Below are 20,701 nucleotides of genomic sequence, written 5' to 3'. Positions count from 1 at the left end.
CGGCTCTGGATCCTGCTCCGTGCCCGGTCCTCCGGCTCTGGATCCTGCTCCGTACCCGGTCTGCCGGCTCTGGATCCTGCTCCGTGCCCGGTCTGCTGGCTCCGGATCCTGCTCCGTGCCCGGTCCGCCCGCTCTGGATCCTGCTCCGTACCCGGTCCTCCGGCTCTGGATCCTGCTCTGTGCCCGGTCCTCCGGCTCTGGATCCTGCTCCGTACCCGGTCCGCCGGCTCCGGATCCTGCTCCGTGCCCGGTCCGCTGGCTCCGGATCCTGCTCCGTGCCCGGTCCGCCGGCTCCGGATCCTGCTCCGTGCCCGGTCCGCCGGCACCGGATCCTGCTCCGTGCCCGGTCCGCCGGCTCTGGATCCTGCTCCGTGCCCGGTCTGCCGGCTCTGGATCCTGCTCCGTGCCCGGTCTGCCGGCTCCGGATCCTGCTCCGTGCCCGGTCTGCCGGCTCTGGATCCTGCTCTGTACCTGTTTTGCCTGCTCCGTATCCTGCTCTGCCCCGGTTGCTGGCCTGCTCTGTATCTGTTCTGTCCGGTTGGTCTTGTTCCCCTGCTTCTCTCCTGTGTGCTGGTCCTGCTGTTCTGCCTTATTCGCCTTGCCTGTGCTGTCACACTGTCGGTTGCCTTTCCCAATTTTCCTGTGTATCACGGTAGTCCTGCCTCTCACCCTGGACCCAGCTCCCTTCTGTTCCCTCACCTCCATCGGGTAAGCCAGGCCATTGCCTTTACCCCTTGGTGGTTCTGTCCCTTGCCTCTGTCGGGTAAGCCAGTCAGAATGCGGAACACAGAGCCTTGGTCTCGGCAGGTGGGAACGCGGAACACAGAGCCCTCCTTGGGAACAGGATGTAGGGCTGGGACTCGTACACAGAAAGCTGAACACGACGAGACAGTTCCCAACACTAGGTAGCGGCAAACGGCCAGACCTACCCAGCGAAAGCATGGACACAGAGACAGTTCCAAACAACGAAAGACGGTTCCTTATCAGGACACAGCAAGACTCTGGTTTTGTTCCGGCGGTAGAACTAGACGGCAAGAATCGGCAAGGATGTAGGCGGGGCTCCAGGTGAGGGCTACAGAAAGAAGGGGAAGGGAATGGAACGATCCAGCCTCAGGGTAACGGGAAAGACAGCCTGGCTTACCCAAAGAAGGCAAGAACAGGAAGGGACAGATCCAAAGGCAGGGTAATGGCAAAGATGGCCTGACTTACCCCACAGAGGCAAGGACAGGATACTGACAAAATGAACCACCACCCACACTCAAACCCAGGGTCACTTGTATTCCTGGCCCCAAGACGAGCATCAGGTGCATATGATTGAGCCCAACTGAAACGAGGGACAGCTGGAAGACCCCGAGTCTGGAGTCCACGGACCAGACCGTGAACTGGATTGCAGACTTCATGGACCGAACCATGACAATTCCACAGATTTATTACCCTCTGACTAAAGTAATTTCTCTGTTCTAAATGGATGTCCTTCAATCCTGAAGTCATGTCCTCTTGTCCTAGAATCCCCTACCATGGGAAATAACTTTGCCATATCTAATCTGTTCAGGCCTTCGAACATTTGGAATGTTTCTGTGAGATCCCCTCTCATTCCCCTGAACTCCAGGGAATACAGCCCAAGAGCTGCCAGACGTTCCTCATACGGTAACCCTTTCATTCCTGGAATCATTCTCCTGAATCTTCTCGGAATCCTCTCCAATGGCTGTATATCCTTTCTAAAATAAGGAGCCCAAAACTGTACATGGTACTCCAAATGAATGTCAGCATTGCAGTCGCCTTCTTCACAACCAATTCAACCTGGAGGTTAACCTTTAGGGTATCCTGCACGAGGACTCCCAAGTCCCTTTGCATCTCTGTATTTTGAATTCTCTCCCCATCTAAATAATAGTCTGTCTGTTCAGTTTTTCCACCAAAGTGAATGACCATACACCTTCCAACACTGTGTTTCATTTGCCTCTTCTTTGCCCATTCCCCCTAAACCACCTAAATCTCTCTGCAGGCTCTCTGTTTCCTCAACACTACCCACTCCTCCACCTATCTTTGTATCATTGGCAAATTTAGCCACAAATCCATTAATCCCATAGTCCAAATCATTGACATACATCGTAAAAAGCAATGGTCCCAACACCGACCCCTGTGGAACTCCACTGGTAACTGGCATCCATCCAGAATAGGATCCCTTTATTCCCACTCTCTGCTTTCTGCCGACCAGCCAATGCTCCACCCATGCTAGTAACTTCCCTGTAATTCCATGGGCTCTTATCTTGCTAAGCAGCCTCATGTGCGGCACCTTGTCAAAGGCCTTCTGAAAATCCAAGTACCTGTACACCACGTCTACTGCTAATATCATCTTCCAAACTTAAAACTGAATCTAAAGTCATTTTACCCTTCTGAAACCCCCTGTAATGAAATGCTAGATATCCTCTTTTTTCCAAATCATAACTCAACCTCTCAATTACCAAACATTCCGTAAGTTTACACAAATGGGATGTTATTGATATTGGTCCATAACCAGAAAGAATCGACAGGGGTTTCCAGGTTTTAGAATAGGCACTATTACTGTCCTCTTCCACGAGGAGGGAAGATGGCCTTAACTCCAACTATGATTTAATTTTTTAAATATTATCATGAGAGCCGTCAGCCATATGATTCAACATACAAAACATACATCATCCTGACATGTACTATTAATAGCTTTCGTAAATTCACACAAAGAAAACTCTGCACTATCATTGCTGCAGATCGCTTCCAGCACATCAGGGGCCTTAAAGGAGCCGCGCCCGCTGTGCGTACTCTGGGAGTTCGAGCGTCTACCTCCGGGAAGCTGGTGCGGTTGGGATCCTCCCGTAACACTTTCTGTATCAACACATCGTGAAGAAGCTTCAGTAAGTCCTGCAGGGATCGAATTAACCTTTGAACCAATCTGATATGCCTAAGAACTAAAATGGATTAATCCGCTTGCTGAGGAAGTACCACTTGTTTAAAAATACGAGAGAATCTGCAGATGCTGGGAACCCAGAACGACACACACAACATGCTGCAGGTAATCAGCAGGTCAGGCAGCATCTTTGGAGAGGAAGAAAGAGCCAATGTTATGGACCGAGACCCTTCATCAGGACCAGGTTAAACTGTTACACATTCTCCAGTGGCTTCATCTGGCACTGAACGGGTTAACACTCGCCCGAGAAACTCTTGCCAAAAGTTCTGGGGTGCAAGAACAGGTGAAACCAGTTGTGGGACTGTCTTGGAGCAGGAAGATCGACTCCATGCCTGACAGTATTGTTGAGATTCTGTTTGTCTCTCCTGTTGACACGGGAACATCTCAAGTCGGAGTCCTGGTGTTGACAAACCTTCAGCTGGCGGAGCCTTGCCCAGTGTAGCAGCGAGATTCCGGAGCATTAACAGCACTTCCACTTCACCCGAACACAGCCCGTCACCAGCAGCAGTAATTTCATTCACACTGCTATTCAAAGAACGTTCAGATTAATTCGAAACTGCCCGAAGTGCTTGGGGCAGTTGTGCCGCCGTGAGCGGGAGGAAACTTTGTTCCACGCCGAGCACTGACTTCAGCAGAAGGTGAACAATCGCTCGCTGAACAACTCCTTCAGCCGCCGTCAGCTGGGAAGGAAGCACGAGAAGACAAAGCTCCGGGGCGGTCACAGCAGCTCATGGTAATTGGCCGGTGAGCGTCTCGTTATCATGCTGTGGTGAGTAAACACTGGCTGACAGGTAGAACAGCGCTTCACAACACACACGGTAGGCAACGTTCGGCCCGCGGGCCAGATCCGGCCCGCCCGCGATTTTTTCTTATTCTGAGTGTTTTACGCGACCACACTGATGGACAGGCATGGTGTCTTGTTACACTGGCCCCAGGTTCCGTTTCGTTCCAAACCAAACACTGGTATATACGAAGGCAGACTACCTTTTTAATATGTATTAGATACTTGGGTGGAATTTACCCCTGCTGACCAAGTACAGAACAGAGTGGGTGTAGCCCGAGTTTACGTCATTGATGAACCGCACAAATTAGAGAGATTAGATGGATACATGGATAGAAGGGATATGGAAAATTATGGTCCCGGTGCAGCTCAATAGGAGTAGGCAGTTTAAGTGGTTTCAGCATGGACTAGATGGACTGAAGGGCCTGTTTCTGGGCTGTATTTCTCTATGGCTCTCTAAATGAATGTTAGTTGACTGAAGGCTTCAGGATGCTTGAAGATTCACTCTGCTGTGTTCTTTTTCATCTGTATTTAGATTTTGGATGAAGAAGCAATGTCCATTTTCAGAGTTATCACCTTCTTACTTCTAAGTGTCTTTGGATGTTTCACTGAGCAATGCTGTAAGTAACCACTGCTGATTTATACACATATCCCATTCCTCCCTCACCCCTCACACAGTGCTCGGTGTGGCTGGAGTTTTGTGAAACCCCTCTCTTCTCCAGGCCCATTCCTCACTTTGCCATCTCCTTCCCCATCTTCCCCACGATGTTCCCGCAGAGAATGCTCCTCTGAACATTTCTTGTGTTCTTGTCCAGCCGCCATATAGCAGGAGCATGGATCCACACAAAGATGGGCATCCCCTTGACTTGACCCAACATTTCTCTGTGCATCTATCTCTCCACTGTCAGTCTGCTTCCCCTCTTGAAGTTTTAAACTGTAATCTTGCCCGAGTTCTCAATGCTAGTCAGTCCTCATGCACTTCTTTCCTTTCCAGGTCAGTATGGACCTTACCTGAGTGGAGAACATTTCCCACACTCCTCCACGAGCACTATAACTGTTCCCCTAAGCCCCCTCCTTCTCCTCCCCCTCCCCCAGATGGAGAGCTTTGCCCACACTGTATCCTTCTACTGTGTCTACACTAACTCAACATAACAACCCCATGCCCTCGTCCAATTAAATAATGGAGGAATTGGTCACAGGTTTTATGCAAAGCCACAGTACTTTAATTAGCTATGAAAAACGTTGGGACAAAATTAACCCAACCTGTCTTTTGAGAACTGACTGGATTGAGTGCAATGTATCTCTGTTCCCCATTACTACCTCTCCAGCTTTATTTTCCAACAGTCCAATATCTCGCCTTCTTTTCACTCCTTATATATCTGAACACATTACTGCTATCCTCTTTATTATTAGCTATATTATTGAATAGCTTATTTCATATTTCATCTTTTCTTCTGTTATTGCTTTTTCAGTTGTCTTCTATTAGTTTTTAAAAGATTCCATTCCTCTAGCTTCCTGCTAAATTTAGGCACGTTGTATGTCCCCTCATTTCCATTTATTCTGTCCTTGACTTCTCTTATCAGCCAGCATTGACATCCTTTTTGAAAACTTCTTCATTGGAACAAAATGGTCTTGCGTCTTCTGAATTGTTCCCAGAAACGCCTGCAATTGCTGTTCTAATGTTCTCCTTGCAAGTGCCCTCTTCCAATTAGCATTGAGCAGATCCTATCTCAGGCCTCTACAGTTCACTTTTCTCTATTTAATACGGATATATCTGATATTACCTACTCTCTCTCAACTGTGCAAACTTAAAGCACACGGTATTGGGGGTATGGTATTGATGTGGATAGAGAATTGGTTGGCAGACAGGAAGCAAAGAGTGGGAGTAAATGGGACCTTTTCAGTTTGGCAGGCAGTGATTAGTGGGGTACCGCAAGGCTCAGTGCTGGGACCCCAGTTGTTTACAATATATATTAATGATTTAGACGAGGGAATTAAATGCAGCATCTCCAAGTTTTCAGATGACACGAAGCTGGGCGGCGGTGTTAGCTGTGAGGAGGATGATAAGAGGATGCAGGGTGACTTGGATAAGTTAGGTGAGTGGGCAAATTCATGGCAGATGCAATTTAATATGGATAAATGTGAGGTTATCCACTTTGGTTGCAAGAACAGGAAAACAGATTATTTGAATGGTGGCCGATTAGGAAAAAGGGAGGTGCAACGAGACCTGGGTGTCATTGTACACCAGTCATTGAAGGTGGGCATGCAGGTACAGCAGGCGGTGAAAAAGGCAAATGGTATGTTGGCATTCATAGCAAAAGGATTTGAGTACAGGAGCAGGGAGGTTCTACTGCAGTTGTACAAGGCCTTGGTGAGACCGCACCTAGAGTATCGTGTGCAGTTTTGGTTCCCTAATCTGAGGAAAGACATTCTTGCCATAGAGGGAGTACAGAGAAGGTTCACCAGATTGATTCCTGGGATGGCAGGACTTTCATATGAAGAAAGACTGGATCGACTAGGCTTATACTCACTGGAATTTAGAAGATTGAGGGGGGATCTTATTGAAACGTATAAAATTCTAAAGGGATTGGACAGGCTAGATGCAGGAAGATTGTTTCCGATGTTGGGGAAGTCCAGAATGAGGGGTCACAGTTTAAGGATAAAGGGGAAGCCTTTTAGGACTGAGATGAGGAAAAACTTCTTCACACAGAGAGTGGTGAATCTGTGGAATTCTCTGCCACAGGAAACAGTTGAGGCCGGTTCATTGGCTATATTTAAGAGGAAGTTAGATATGGCCCTTGTGGCTAAAGGGATCAAGGGGTATGGAGAGAAAGCAGGTACAGGGTTCTGAGTTGGATGATCAGCCATGATCATACTGAATGGTGGTGCAGGCTCGAAGGGCCGAATGGCCTACTCCTGCACCTATTTTCTATGTTTCTATGTTTAACTGCAGAGTGAATTCTGTTATATTCTGATCACTGGCTCCTAAGTGTTCCTTTACCTTAAGCTCTCTAATTAACTGTGGTTCATTACATAATACCCAATTCAGAATTGCCTTTTCTCTAGTGGGCTTGATCACAAACTGCTCCGGAAAAGCCATCTCTTAGACTTTCTACAAATCCCTTCTATCTTAATCCATCACCAACCTGATTTTCCAAAGTTATGTGTATGTTTAGTTCCCATGACTATAGTAACACTGCCCAGTTTATATGCATTTTTTATACCCTGTTTTAATTTGTACCACACATCTATGCTACTGTGATGAGGCCTTATAGAATTCCCATCAGCGTTTTTCCATACTTGCAGTTTCTTAACACTATTCACGAGAATCTACATCTTTTGACCCAGTCACTCTTGCTAAGGATTTGATTTTATTTTTTTACCAACAAAGCCAACCTACCCCCTCTACACACACCCCTCTTTCAATAGGATGTGCATCATTGGACATTTACTCCCAGCTGTGATCTTCTTTCAGCCACAACTCTGTGATGCCCACAGAGTGCCAACCTGCCAATGGTGCTATAAGCTTGCCTACCTAATTCTGTATGGTGCATGCATTCAAATACAACATGTTCAGTCCTGCATTCACCACCCCTCTTCTCCATGTTGCCTGAAGTTAAATTCTCATCCCTTTCTAACATTTCTGTCTTACTCTTTATTCCTCCGCCCTCCCACAGTACTCTTTAGTTTAAAGCCCTACCACAGCGCTGGTTATCAGATTCACCGGGAAGCTAGTCCCAGCATTGTTCTGGTAGAACAGTTCCCACCTCTCTCAAGCTTATTGCAATATCCCAGGAATTCAAATCCACTTTAGTAAGAGATACAGCACAGTAACTGGTCCTTCCGGCCCACGAGTCTACACAACCCAATTACACACACCCATGTGAGCAGTTAATCCGAGAACCTGTTTGTCTTTGAAAACATACAAATTCCATACAGACCACAGTGGGAATTGAGCCTAGGTCTCAGACACAGAGCTGTAGAATGGCCCCTTGCTCTTTCACAGTGAATGCTACCAAATTCTGTGTCTTCCATGGGGCAAGACCAATGTGACTTTGGGTTAAACCCTCTTCCAAATGAGGGTGTCTCCACATTGCAGCTCTCCCTCGGTGCCACACTAGAGCATTGGCTGAATCTCTCTCATCTTTGGAGAGAGGCATAAACACAGTGACCTCTGACTCAAAGGTGAGAGCGCTGAGGCAGGGTCCACAGGGTAAACCTGAATCACAACCATACACACATTGGACAAGGCAGCCAAACTTCATCAACCAGAGGGCTTAGCACTGGTGTCCACAACTCCTTTGGTCAGTGATAGGGCCCTATGGTACAAAGAAGTTGGGAACCCCTGCTTTAGGAGGAAGCAGGCGTTTAACCAGCTGAACATCATCCGCCACTCCCACCTCCAACAGTAGATTGTTAACCCTGTCAGAACTGAAACTGTCACTGCCACGCTTGGGGGATTTTCAGTGAAAGAAAGCAAGAAGGGATTTGGAACTATGTTGGGGATGATTTGATTGGTGAGTAGAGACGGCATTGCTGGCTGTAAGGGAACATTCTGCAAGTGGGAAATATCTGCAGCTTCCAACACAACTGTGAAAATGACTGGGGGAAGAGTTCTTTTCACAATGTTGGAGGGAGCTAGCACAGGTAGATGGGCTGGAATTCTTTGCATAACAACATCCAGACATTGGCCCATGCTCTCACCGAGGAAGTTGCTGTTAAATCTGCCCTGTTGTGTTTTCCCAGCTGTTTCCGAATCTGAGCAGGCTGCCGTTGACACCCTGATGCAGGTGTTACAAAAGAGCGCAGAGGACGAGTCCGCGGACCCAGACCCCGCCACCTACCTCAGCCTGCGCTCCGCTCACAGACACGACCAGAGAATTGAAGAGCATTTCCTGGAGCGGCTTAAAGCAGCCGCCATTCGGAAAGTAACTCAGGGAAGAGGTACGGCACTGAAAGACGTTCACTCGGTGATTTTGTTGTGGTGGACTTGGCTAGAGGTGTAAAACTGTGAAATAGTATCAGTCAGATGGCACACTGAGGACCATCAGGCACCTCGAAGGTTAAAACAAAACCAAGAGCTACAACCTGCATAAATAAAATCCCAAAAGCAAGTGCATCAACACAAAGAGGCAAAGTTTAAGATAATGGTGGACTGGGAGGAGAGATGCAGACTGATTGCAGTGGTATGGAGTTGAATATGTGAGAGAGATACATGCCATTAATACGATCTGCTCTCTGGCCCTGGTCAGTTCAATGGCTTTCCTTGCATTCGATCACAATTTGCAGAGGCTGCTGAATGGTGGCAACATCCAAGTTTGTGAAACACTTCATGTTGTCCCACCGACTGTTGATTGTAACTGACCTTGTATAGTTTTCGAACACAGAATGGTCCTGGACAGTCCACTTGGCCCACAACGTTGTACCAATTTGATACCAATTTACACTGAATGTCCTTCAGTGTGTCATTTGTCTCTCCCCTTCCTGTCATATTTGTGTGTCAGACTCAGGTCTAGTATCACCGGCATATGTCATGAAATTTGCTGTCTTCGTGGCAGCAGCACAATGCAATGCATAGGGGGAGAAATGTGAATTACAGCAAGTACATCTACCAGATCTCTTCAGACTCCTAATGAATTATAGCTGCTGTTGTGCCTTCTTTGTAGTTTCATTGATATGCTGGGGGCAGGTCAGATCCTCGGAGATCTGACACCCAGGAACTTGAAGTTGCTCACTCTCTCCACTTCTGATCCTTCCATAAGGACTGGTGTGTGTTCCCTCGTCTATCTAAACCCTCTTCTCCACCAAATGGCCAGATTCCACTACAACCTGCCCTAGGAACCAAGCACTCTCTGTGTTTATTTGAAAAAGATACTCCCTTCACACAATCTTTATACTTTACCCCAAAGCTTTAAATCACGTCCTCTAGTGACAGTTAGAATCTATCCTGTGCAAGAGATTCTGACTGTCAACCCTGTCTAGACCTCTCGTAAGTCATTCTACAGGTGTGCATTAGAGAACCTCCCTACCAGTGTCAGCACTGTATGATATGGAAACTGCACTGTGGCAGATGTTAAGGATCTACCACAGGTAGACAAAACTTTCCAAAGCATCACTGGCACCAGCCTACCTGGCATAAAGGACATAAACAGAAAGGGGCTGGAAAAGGGCCAGTAATATCACGAGGGATCCCACCCACCCTGCTCATGGACAGTTTGTCCCACTCCCATCAGGGAGGAGGCTGTAGCATCCACACCAGGATCACCAGACTCAAAAACAATTACTTTCCACAAGCAGAAAAGCTGATCAAGACCTTCACCCACCACACGCCCCCCCAACCACCAGTAGTTTATCTTTCCTGTCACCTTATGTAGAAACACCCCTGTGCCTATAAGCACTTTATGGACATACAATCATCTGCAAACTTGCTAATCCATCCATCCAGGTCACTGCTATGTATCACAAACAACAGTGCAGATCCACGCAGAACACCACTGGGCACGGATCTCCAGTCTTCCATCTCTGCTCTCTGCCTTCCATGGGCAAACCAGTTCCGAATCCAAGCTTGCAATTCACCCGGGATCCCATGTCTTACTAAATCCCATGTAGATAACATCCTCTGCCTTACACTCTTTGAGCTCCTTTGCCACATCTTTAAAAATAAAAGTTTTGATCAAGTTTGTAACACATGACTTGATCCACATGAACCCAGCTGATTATCCCTAAGTGGGCCATGCCTTTCCAAATGTGCCTGAATCCTGTCCATTAGTATCCTCTCCAATCGCTTCCCTCCCACAAACATGAAGACCACTAGCCTTCCATTAACCTGAAGTTTCTTGGAGTTATGTTGTCAAAACAGCTGACATGGACCACCAACACCTCGCTGCTTGTAATAAAGGCACAACAAAGACACTTCTTCCTCAGAAAGCTGAAACAGGCCAAACTCCCACAAAAGCTGTTGCTTAACCTCTACAGAAGCACAACTGAAACCATCCTGACCAACAGCGCCACCGTGTGGTATGTCAGCTGCACAGCCGCTGAGCGACAAGACCTGCATCATGTGGTGAAGGTGGCCCAGCAAATTGTCAGGATGGAGCTCCCAGGACTGGACACCATCTACTCCAGCAGACTCAGGAGGAAAGCAATCAGCATAACCAGAGACACCACACACCCCGGCCACTCCCTGTTAGACCCGCTGCTGTCCAGCAAAAGGTTCAGGACACTAAAAGCCAGAACAAATAGACTGAGGAATAGCTTCTACCCCAGAGCTGTGGCCTCCATCACACCACTCCCACAGAACAGTGACTGAAACTGTGAGCACACACAAGGACTCAAATACTTGCACTAACGGCACTTTGTGATATTCTGGTGCTGCTGCAACTTATTTTCTGCTACTTATTTATTTAATACTGTTTTTCTATTACTGTCTTGTTTTCATCTACCGGTTTAATTGCCTGAGAGGAAGCTAAACAGAGTTTCATTGTATCTATGTATAATGACAATAAAGATCATTCAATTCAAATTACCTGGATTAGCTGGTCTTTAAACAACTCCCACATGCCAGACATGACCTGTCCAACAGAAACTCCTCCCAATCAACACCCCTTAGCTCCTGTCTCATCCTGTCATCAGTTGCCCTCTTCCAGTTTAGTACCTTCCCAAAAAATTTGATTTTGTCCTTAGAAATAACTATTGTTAGGTATAATTTGACTTTGAATTTTGACTCTGTTGTCTCTCCTTGCTTTGCAGAACATGATCTGCCCACTGGTTCAGTTGCTTTCTATGTGCTGGCTTTTAGAGCTGGCTGCCTCGATCCAAGCAGCATCTCCAATGGTCAGGCACAGATTAATCTGGTGAAAATTCTTGGAGATAAGCTCAATATAGAATTCCAAAACCTAGGTAAGTTATAGAACAAGACCAGCACAAAGTTAAACTGCAACCAAGAGTGAGCAGAAGGCTTCTGTGCATACCACCACATGACTGGGGGACAACGGTGGTGTTGTGGTTACTGTAACACCTAGTGGTTAGTGAACCAGTGAGCTGGGTTCATTTTCAGATGTCAAACTCCAGGAGTTCACATGTTCTCCCTGTGACTGTGTGGGTTTCCTCAGGGTGCTCTGGTTTCCTCCCACAGTCCAAAGACATATGGGTTAGTGGGTTAATTGGTCACATGAGCAGCACAGGTTTGTTGGGCCGAAAGGCCTGCTGAAAGATTCAAAGGTTCATTTAATATCAGAGTATGTATTTGGTATATAACCTGAAATTCATACTCTTCACAGACATCCCTGAAACAAGAACCACATACAATGAATGATAGAAACATTGAAGCCCCGAAACCTCTTCCCTCTTCACACAAACAGTGGTAAATGCATCTTACTGTGCTCTATCTCTAAATAAATAAAATTTAAATCAAGCAACACACAACACTAACAAGTAGTTTGGCTTCTCATACCTTTTGAAAACATAATGTAATCATTCCCAATCCTCACTCTTCCTTGTAGTAACATTCCTTCAGAAATTTACCCAATTTCCTTTAGAGGTCACACATCCCCTTCCACAGACTCCATCAGATGCCTCCACCAAAACTCCAGTCAGCCTTGGGAGCTGAATTTATAACGGATGTCAGTCCTGTCATGAGAACGAGCAGGGACTGGGCATTAAGTGGAGACGTGTCTGCTACCAATGAGCATCAAATTGCAGAGCTAAAGAAAATGGTGAATCTGCTGTAGAATTGTCTGAAAATGAATTGTTTCCTTATCATCCCTTGTTTACTTCCCTCCCCCCACCTTCTGACTCTGATTTCTCATCTTTCTCCAGTCCTGATGAAGGGTCTCCGCCCGAAACGTCGACTGTTTACTCTTTTCCATAGATGCTGCCTAGACCGCAGAGTTCCTCTCGCATTTTGTGTGTGTTACTTGAATTTTTAGCATCTTCGGATTTTCTCTTCTTTGTGTTTCTTTATCCCAATGATGGGGAAATGTCCACCACTGAGTTGTCAAAGTTCAAATTAAATTTATTATCAAATTACATATATGGCAGCATATGCAACTCTGAGATTCTTGTGAGCAATCACAGGAAATACAACAGAATCAGTGCGAGGCCGCAGTCCGCAGGGTGGACAGCTCATTATTGCATCTGAGCATCCATTTTCAAAGTGTGTTTGGTCACTTTCATCAACCATTTCCCTAAAGTTCTGATTGCCTCTACTTTAAGCAGACTGGATGATTTTTATGAAGATAGAACAACACAGAAACAGGTCTATTTCCCTCCATTCTTGTTTGTTGGGCCTATCTAAATATCTCTCAAATATTGCCATTGTATCTGCTTCTATCACTTGTCCTGGCAGCACGTTCCAGGTACCTGCTACCGGGAGTGTTATTAAAACAAGACCTTGCCTTGTAACTCTTCTTTAAGCATTCCCTCTCTCACCTCTGGTATTTGTCATTTTCTCCTGACTGTCCGCTCAATCTCTTCCTCTCTCAATTTGATGTGCTTCTGTCAGCCTCCAACAGACCAGAGAAAACTGGTCGTGTAGTGGTTAAAACAACAACACAAAATGCTGGTGGAACACAGCAGGCCAGTCAGCATCTATAGGGAGAAGCACTGTCGACATTTCGGGCCGAGACCCTTCGTCAGGACTAACTGAAAGGAAAGATAGTAAGAGATTTGTAAGTAGTGGGGGAGGGGGAAAATGCGAAATGATAGAAGACAGGAGGGGGTGGGATGAAGCTAAGAGCTGGAAAGGTGATTGGCTAAAGGGATACAGAGCTGGAGAAGGGAAAGGATCATGGGACGGGAGGCCTAGGGAGAAAGAAAGGGGGAGGGGGGGAGCACCAGAGGGAGATGGAGAACAGGCAGAGTGATGGGCAGAGAGAGAGAAAAAAACAAACAACTAAATATGTCAGGGATGGGGTAAGAAGGGGAGGAGGGGCATTAACAGAAGTTAGAGAAGTCAATGTTCATGCCATCAGGTTGGAGGCTACCCAGTTGGTATATAAGGTGTTGTTCCTCCAACCTGAGTGTGGATTCATTATGACAGTAGAGGATGCCATGGATAGACATATCAGAATGTGAATGGGATATGGAATTAAAATGTGTGGCCACTGGGAGATCCTGCTTTCTCTGGCAGACCGAGCGTAGGTGTTCAGCGAAACGGTCTCCCAGTCTGCGTCGGGTCTCACCAATATATAAAAGACCACACCGGGAGCACCGGACACAATATACCACACCAGCCGACTCACAGGTGAAGTGTCGTCTCACCTGGAAGGACTGTCTGGGGCCCTGAATGGCGGTGAGGGAGGAAGTGTAAGGGTAGGTGTAGCACTTGTTCTGTTTACATGGATAAGTGCCAGGAGGGAGATCGTTGGGAAGGGATGGGGGGGACGAGTGATTTCTCTAACTTCTGTTAATGCCCCTCCTCCCCTTCTACCCCATCCCTGGCATATTTAGTTGCTTGTTTTTTTTCTCTCTCTGCCCATCACTCTGCCTGTTCTCCATCTCCCTCTGGTGCTCCCCTCCCCCTTTCTTTCTCCCGAGGCCTCCCGTCCCATGATCCTTTCCCTTCTCCAGCTCTGTATCCCTTTTGCCAATCACCTTTCCAGCTCTTAGCTTCATCCCACCCCCTCCGGTCTTCTCCTATCATTTCGCATTTCCCCCTCCCCCTCCTACTTTCAAATCTCTTAGTATATTTCCTTTCAGTTAGTCCTGATGAAGGGTCTCGGCCCGAAATGTCGACAGTGCTTCTCCCTATTGATGCTGCCTGGCCTGCTGTGTTCCACCAGCATTTTGTGTGTGTTGTTTGAATTTCCAGCATCTGCAGATTTCCTCATGCTTGCATGTAGTGGTTAGCTTGGCCCTTTACGGTACAGACAACCCGGGTTCAATTACATGCCACTGCCTGTGAGGGGTTTGTACGTCCGTCCTGTGACTGCACGAGTTTCCTCCGGGTGCTTCGATTCCCTACCGAGGTCCAAAGACGTACTGGTTGTTAGGTGAATTGGTCATTGTAAATTGTCCCATGATTAGGCTGGCATTAAATCAGGGGGATTGCTGGGCAGCATGGCTCAAAAGGCTGGAAAGATGTAGTCTGTGCTCTACCTCAACAAATAATAAAAAACAAGCCAAGTTTGTCCAACCTCTCCTTATAGCTACTAATCCAGGCAGCATCCTGGTAATCCTCCACTGCACCCTCTCCAAGCCTCCACATCATTGCTGTAGTGTGGAGACCAGAACTACACAACACTCCAAAGTTGTTGTGGCCTCACCAAAGTTTGTTACGACCACAGCATGATTTCCTGATTTTGTACATCTTCAAATGTGATTCTGTCCTTGTGTGAATTCTTTCAGGCTCACCTGGACGACTCTTCCCAACCCGATGTTCCCAGGGAGAGATTGAGAGTGTTCATTTGATGTTGAGGAAACCGATAGATTGTTCTGAGTAATGACTCTTAGCTACCCGGGTATTTGAACATTCGTTCCTCCCTTTGGACCTCATATTGTGTGTTTGCTGTGATCTTGCTTTTTTCCTCATTGTATAAAATCCCCCTTTTCTACTCCCTTCCCCCTTTCTGCTCCTCTAGTCCAAGTACTTCTTTTCGTACCTCCTGCTTGCTCCAGTTCACATACCTTCTGTCCATGATCTGTCTCCACATCTCCTTCCAACCCACCTTTACTTCATTCTTTGCCACCCTGTGACCCCACGTTTGGGGGGGGGGGGGTTTCATTCACTTTGAACCTCTTGCTTTTGTTTCACACTCAATGGTGATTGCTGAAACCGGGGCGGTGCCCTGTTTACTCTGGTCACTTTGTCCCTTCAGTTGTACCATGGATGAAAAGCCAAGCTGCTCAACTGTCTCTCAGGCCTGGCAACTAAACACCATGTTTCCATATTGCAGAGTCCCAAGGACACCTTCTTACGGACTTCTACCAGATCTCCTTAGCAATGATGGCGCTCTGCATTGAAAAGCAACCTGTCCATACTGCATATGTGGAAAAAATCTACGACAGTGTTATGGGTCACAAAGATCAGTTTGGAGAACCTTTCTTTATTGGTAAGTGAAATTTCAGAGATTATCTGCCTGGTGTCGTGGTCACATACCCAGGAATGTGATATGCACCAGGTGCTCAAAGACCACCCACTGCTGGTCCCATGGCTTCACACGACCCTGACTGCGGGACAAAGCAGGGACTACACCTTGCCCAAAGCTGAAAGGTGACCTGCAGGCTAGAAGAGGGGTGGAGCACCTTACACCTCCTTTGGTAGAGATGAATCTCCACCCTGCCACCCTTTTCCTGCAGTATGGTAACTACAAACGTTTGTAAAAACTGAGGACAATATTCCAGATGAAGCCTCACCAGTGCTTTATACAGCTGCAACGTCATGTCCCAATCTCAACACTCAGTGCCCGACTGACGGAGGCCGGTGCACCAAAGCCCCCTTTACCTAATGTGCAGACTCAGCAGGCTGTTAAGAAAGGGATGATTCACCTGGCTTTCATTGTAAGTGGTGAGCAAGGCAAGGCAAGTTTATTTGTATAGCACTTTTCAAACACAAGGGAGCTCAAAGTGCTTTACATAGAACAAGATATAAAAATCAAACATCAAATTTCAGACAATTAAAGAGAATGAAATCACACATAAAAATAAAAGTTACAGTGCAGGAGATTCTAATTAAAAGCCACAGCAAAAAGAAAAGTTTTCAGTCTCAGTTTTAAAGAGCTTAATTTGGGGCAGAGTTCAGATCGTCTGGAATGTTCTTCCCAATACGTGGAGCACAGTAACTAAAAGCTGCTTCACCACATTTAGTTTTGACCCTGAGGACGGTAAGCAGACCCGCCCCAGACGAACTGACAGCTCGGGAAAGTTCATGATGCAACAAGAGATCGGAGATGTATTTTGTCCCTAGACCATTCAGTGCTGTATAAACCAGTAGTAATATTTTAAAGTCAATCCTCTGATGGACAGGAAAGCGGTGTAGTGATCTGAGAACTGGGGTGATATTTCTATTTTCTTGGTCTTAGTGAGAACTCTAGCAGCAGCATCTGAAAGAGCTGCAGTTCTCTGAGGGATATTTTTTACAGAGACCTGTGAAAACGCCATTACAGTAGTCAAGCCGAACAATAAATGAATGGACGAGTTTTTCTGGATCTTGCTGAGACACAAGCCCTTTAGCTCTCACTATATTTTTAAGATGGTAGTAGGCTGACTTTGTAATTGTCTTAATGGGGCAGTTAAAATTTAAGTCAGAGTCTATCTCAACACCAAGGTTTCTGGCTTGGTTTGTGGTCTGTAACGACAGGGATTCCAAACCAGCATTGACTTTTAATCGTTCTTTTTTTGGCACCAAAAACAATTATTGCAGGTTTCTCTTTGTTTAACTGGAGGAAATTTTGGCACATCCAATCAGTGATTTGTTTAATACAGTTCTTTAGTAATTGTATGGAACCAAAGTCACTTAATGACACTATTATATAAATCTGAGTATCATCCACATAATTATGGTAAGATATTGAGTTCAAGGGAGCATACACATGTTGAACAAACAAGGCCCGAAGTGTGGACCCTTGAGACACTCTGCATGTCATTTTTGTTCGGTCAGATATGTAGCTACAAATCGATAGAAATAGTCCTCGTCCTTTAAATACGATTTAAACCACTGATGGACTGTACCAGAAAGTCCCACCCAGTTTTCCAGTCTGTCCAGTAATATGCCATGGTCTACTGTGTCAAAGGCAGCCCTGAGATCCAAAACTGAAATGTGACCATCATCGTGGATGAAGCAACAGTCATTTAAACCCTTCAGCAGAACAGTCTGTGATGTGGTCGAAATTGAGACTGGAAAACACCCATACAGTTGCTTGGAGCTAAAAAGCTGCTGAGCTGCAAATAAACAATATATAGGCTTGTACTTATCATTTACCGAGGCATCCAGATTGTTCTTTAATTACTGCAGTTTTCAGGGTTTTTGGGAAGTGTTGACTATTTGCAGAATGTCTGGTGCCAGTCAACCAGAAACATCATTTAAAAAGATTGTAGGTAAAATGTCAAGGGAACAAGAGCAGGATTTCAGGTGCAGCACTATTTCATCTAGTGTTATAGTCAATAGGTTTGAATTGTATCATCTTAACTAAATTAGTTCCGAGTGAGTGAAAGGATGACACCGACTTCTGAACTGATGCAGACACTAACAGCATGTCTACCATCTTCTGAATTTTGTCAGTAAAAAAGAACACGGTCATTACATTGAGGGAGAATGAGCAGATTAATACGTCTCCCTCATTGCAGATTTGATGAATATTCTTGGCCCAAAACCTCGACTGTTTATTCCTCTCTGAAGATGAGGCCCAAGCTGCAGGGTTCGTCCAATATTTTGTGTGTGTTGCTCAAGATTTCCAGCATCTGCAGAAACTCTTGCACTTAAGATTTGAACTGCTGATTGCTTAAAACAGTAAGAGGTGATCACATTGAAATATATAAAATCCTTACAGGTCTTGCCAACTAGAAGCCCTGAGGGAGAAGTGTTTCCCTGGGCTTGAAGTCAGGAGCCAGGGGGTAACAGATTCAAAATAAGGATGCAGAGAGATGGTTGGTGAATATTTGGAATTCTCTTTCCAAGAGCACAGTTGAGTCTCAGTTGCTGACTTTATTTAGTGCATAAATATGCAGGGAATGGGAGGGGTACAGGAAAATGGTTCAGCAGTTCTGTGGGCTGTGTGGCCTGTTCCTGCTTCAACAGGTTGTGCCTTTTTTAATGCTACCTCAGTCTAGGGTGGGAACAACACACTGAGCCTGATGGTTAAATCAGGCAGGGTGTCCACTGGGCAGCTAATTCAATATGACTTGTTTCATATAAAAATAAGACCATAATTTATAGGAGCAGAATTAGGCCATTTGGCCCATCAAGTCTGCTTCACCATTTCATCATGGCTGATCCATTTTCTCTCTCAGCCCCAGTCTCCTGCCTTCTCCCTGTATCCCTTCCTGTACTGACTAATCAAGATTCTGTGAATCTTTGCCTCACATATACACATGGCCTCTAGAGTGAATGTGACAATGATTTCCACAGATTCACCACTCTCTGGCCAAAGAAATTACTCCTGCTATATGTTCTAAAAGGACGCTCCTGAATTCTGAGGCTGTATCATCTGTTCTTAGACTCCCCCACCAGAGGAAACGTCCTCTCCACATCCACTCTAATGAGGTGCTTCAATATTTCATAGGTTTCAATGAGGTCACCCCCTCATTCTTCTGAATTCCAGTCAGTACAGGCCCTGAGCCATCAAACGTTCTTCATATCTTAAGCCTTTCAATCCCAGAATCATTTTGTGAACCTCCATCAATCTCTCTCCAATGCCAGAACATCCTTTCGTAGATAAGGGGCCCAAAACTGCTCACGTGAGGTCTCACCAGTGCTTTATAAAGACTAAACATTATATCCTTCCTTTTATATTCTCATCCTCTTGAAATGAATGCTAACATCACATTTGCCTTCCTCACCACTGACTCAATCTGCAAAGTAACCTTTAAGGAATCCTGCACAAGGACTCCCAAGACCCTTTGCATCTCAGATTTTTTAATTTTTTTCTTCATTTACAAAATAGTTTGTTTTTATTTCTTCTAGCAATGTGTATGACCATACACTTCCTGAAGCTATTTTTCATCTGCCACTACCTTGCCATTATCCAAGTCTGTCTAAGCCCTTCTGCAGCCTCTACTTAAAACAACTTGTTTCTCCACCCATATTCATATTGTCTGCAAGCTTCGCAACCAAGCCACCAATTCCATCATCCAAGTGATTGACATCTAACATAAAAAGAAGCAGTCCCAACACAGACCCCTGTGGAACATCACTAGTCACGGGCAGCCAACGTGAAAGCCTCCCATTATTCCCACTCTTTGTTTCCTGCCAATCAGCCAGTGCTCTATCCATGCAAGTTTCTTTCCTGTAATACCATGGGTTCTTGTTAAGCAGCCTTGTGTGTGGCACGTTCTCAAAGGCTTTCTGAAAATCCAAGTATGCAACATCCACTGACCCTCCTTTGTCTATCCTGCTAGTTATTTCTTTAAAGTAGTCCAACAGATTTGTCAGCAAGGTTTTTCTGTGACGAAACCATGCTGACCGGCCGATTTTATCCTGTGCCTCCGAATACCCCGAACCGACATCCTTAAACATGGAAGAGTATGGTAGCACAGCAGTTAGCGTAACCCTTTACGATTTCATTGAACCAGGTTAATTTCCCGCTGTTGGTTGTAAGGAGTTTGAACATTCTCCCTGTGACTGCATGGGTTTCCTCCCAGTGCCCTGGTTACCTCCCACATTCCAAAGGTGTACAGGTAAATGGGTTAATTGGTCACATGAGTGTAATTGGCAGTGCAGGCTTGTTGGGCCAGCAGGTCCTGTTGGTCCGTTGTATCTCTAAAAAAGATTGTTTATTCTGTCAACCCTTTGTTCACCTGCTTAGCTCTACAGCATTCAAAACATCTCCCCCATTCATTTCCACAATGGTTCAATGGAGCAGCCTTTTAGGAGTGGCAGCTCTAATATCTCCCCTGAAGCCTCTGGATCTAATGGTAGGTCACTTCATAAGGCTGCACTATGGAAGGAATTATCCAGTATAGTGCTTGGTGGCTTCTCCATTCTTCTTCACACTTCCCAAGGTACAATGGACATAAAAGCTGCTGTCGTATCCTTCCTTTCTTCACTTGGCCCAAAACAAGTAGGACTCTCCCATGGCCAACGAATTCAGTTCCAATCCCCGTTCCCACTCCGACGAGTCGCTCCATGGACTGCTCTACTGTCGCGATGAGGCCACTCTCAGGTTGGAGGAGCAACACCTCCTACCCCATCTGAGTAGCTTACAACCTGAAGACATGAACATCAATTTCACCAACTTCTGTAATGTCTGCCCCTTCTCTCTTTCTCCATTCCGCTCCATTATTTCAAAATACAGTGCGGACTGGTCTTTCCACCCCTTTGAGAC

The 20,701-nt window shown here is 46.0% G+C and overlaps 1 protein-coding gene across 3 annotated transcripts in view; it reads left to right on the top strand.

The window, feature by feature from the left end:
• Positions 1–2,544: 2,544 nt before the first annotated feature.
• Positions 2,545–20,701, top strand: part of LOC140730800 (transcobalamin-1-like) — a 49,020-nt gene continuing 30,863 nt past the window's right edge. Inside the window, exons 1-5 of one of the 3 annotated variants that reach the window (XM_073051704.1) lie at positions 2,545–3,710; positions 4,258–4,342; positions 8,469–8,666; positions 11,472–11,621; positions 15,617–15,772. In XM_073051704.1, coding sequence (XP_072907805.1) covers positions 4,276–4,342; positions 8,469–8,666; positions 11,472–11,621; positions 15,617–15,772 — 571 coding nt within the window. In that variant the 5' untranslated portion in view covers positions 2,545–3,710; positions 4,258–4,275. The remainder of the gene's footprint in view (positions 3,711–4,257; positions 4,343–8,468; positions 8,667–11,471; positions 11,622–15,616; positions 15,773–20,701) is intronic. The other 2 variants (XM_073051705.1, XM_073051706.1) reach the window with 2 other exon arrangements.

The sequence above is a fragment of the Hemitrygon akajei genome, chromosome 7 (assembly GCF_048418815.1).
Source record: "Hemitrygon akajei chromosome 7, sHemAka1.3, whole genome shotgun sequence".
NCBI lineage: Eukaryota > Metazoa > Chordata > Chondrichthyes > Myliobatiformes > Dasyatidae > Hemitrygon > Hemitrygon akajei.
Note: the sequence above shows the minus strand (reverse complement) of the source record. Positions and strands in the feature narration are given on the sequence as shown.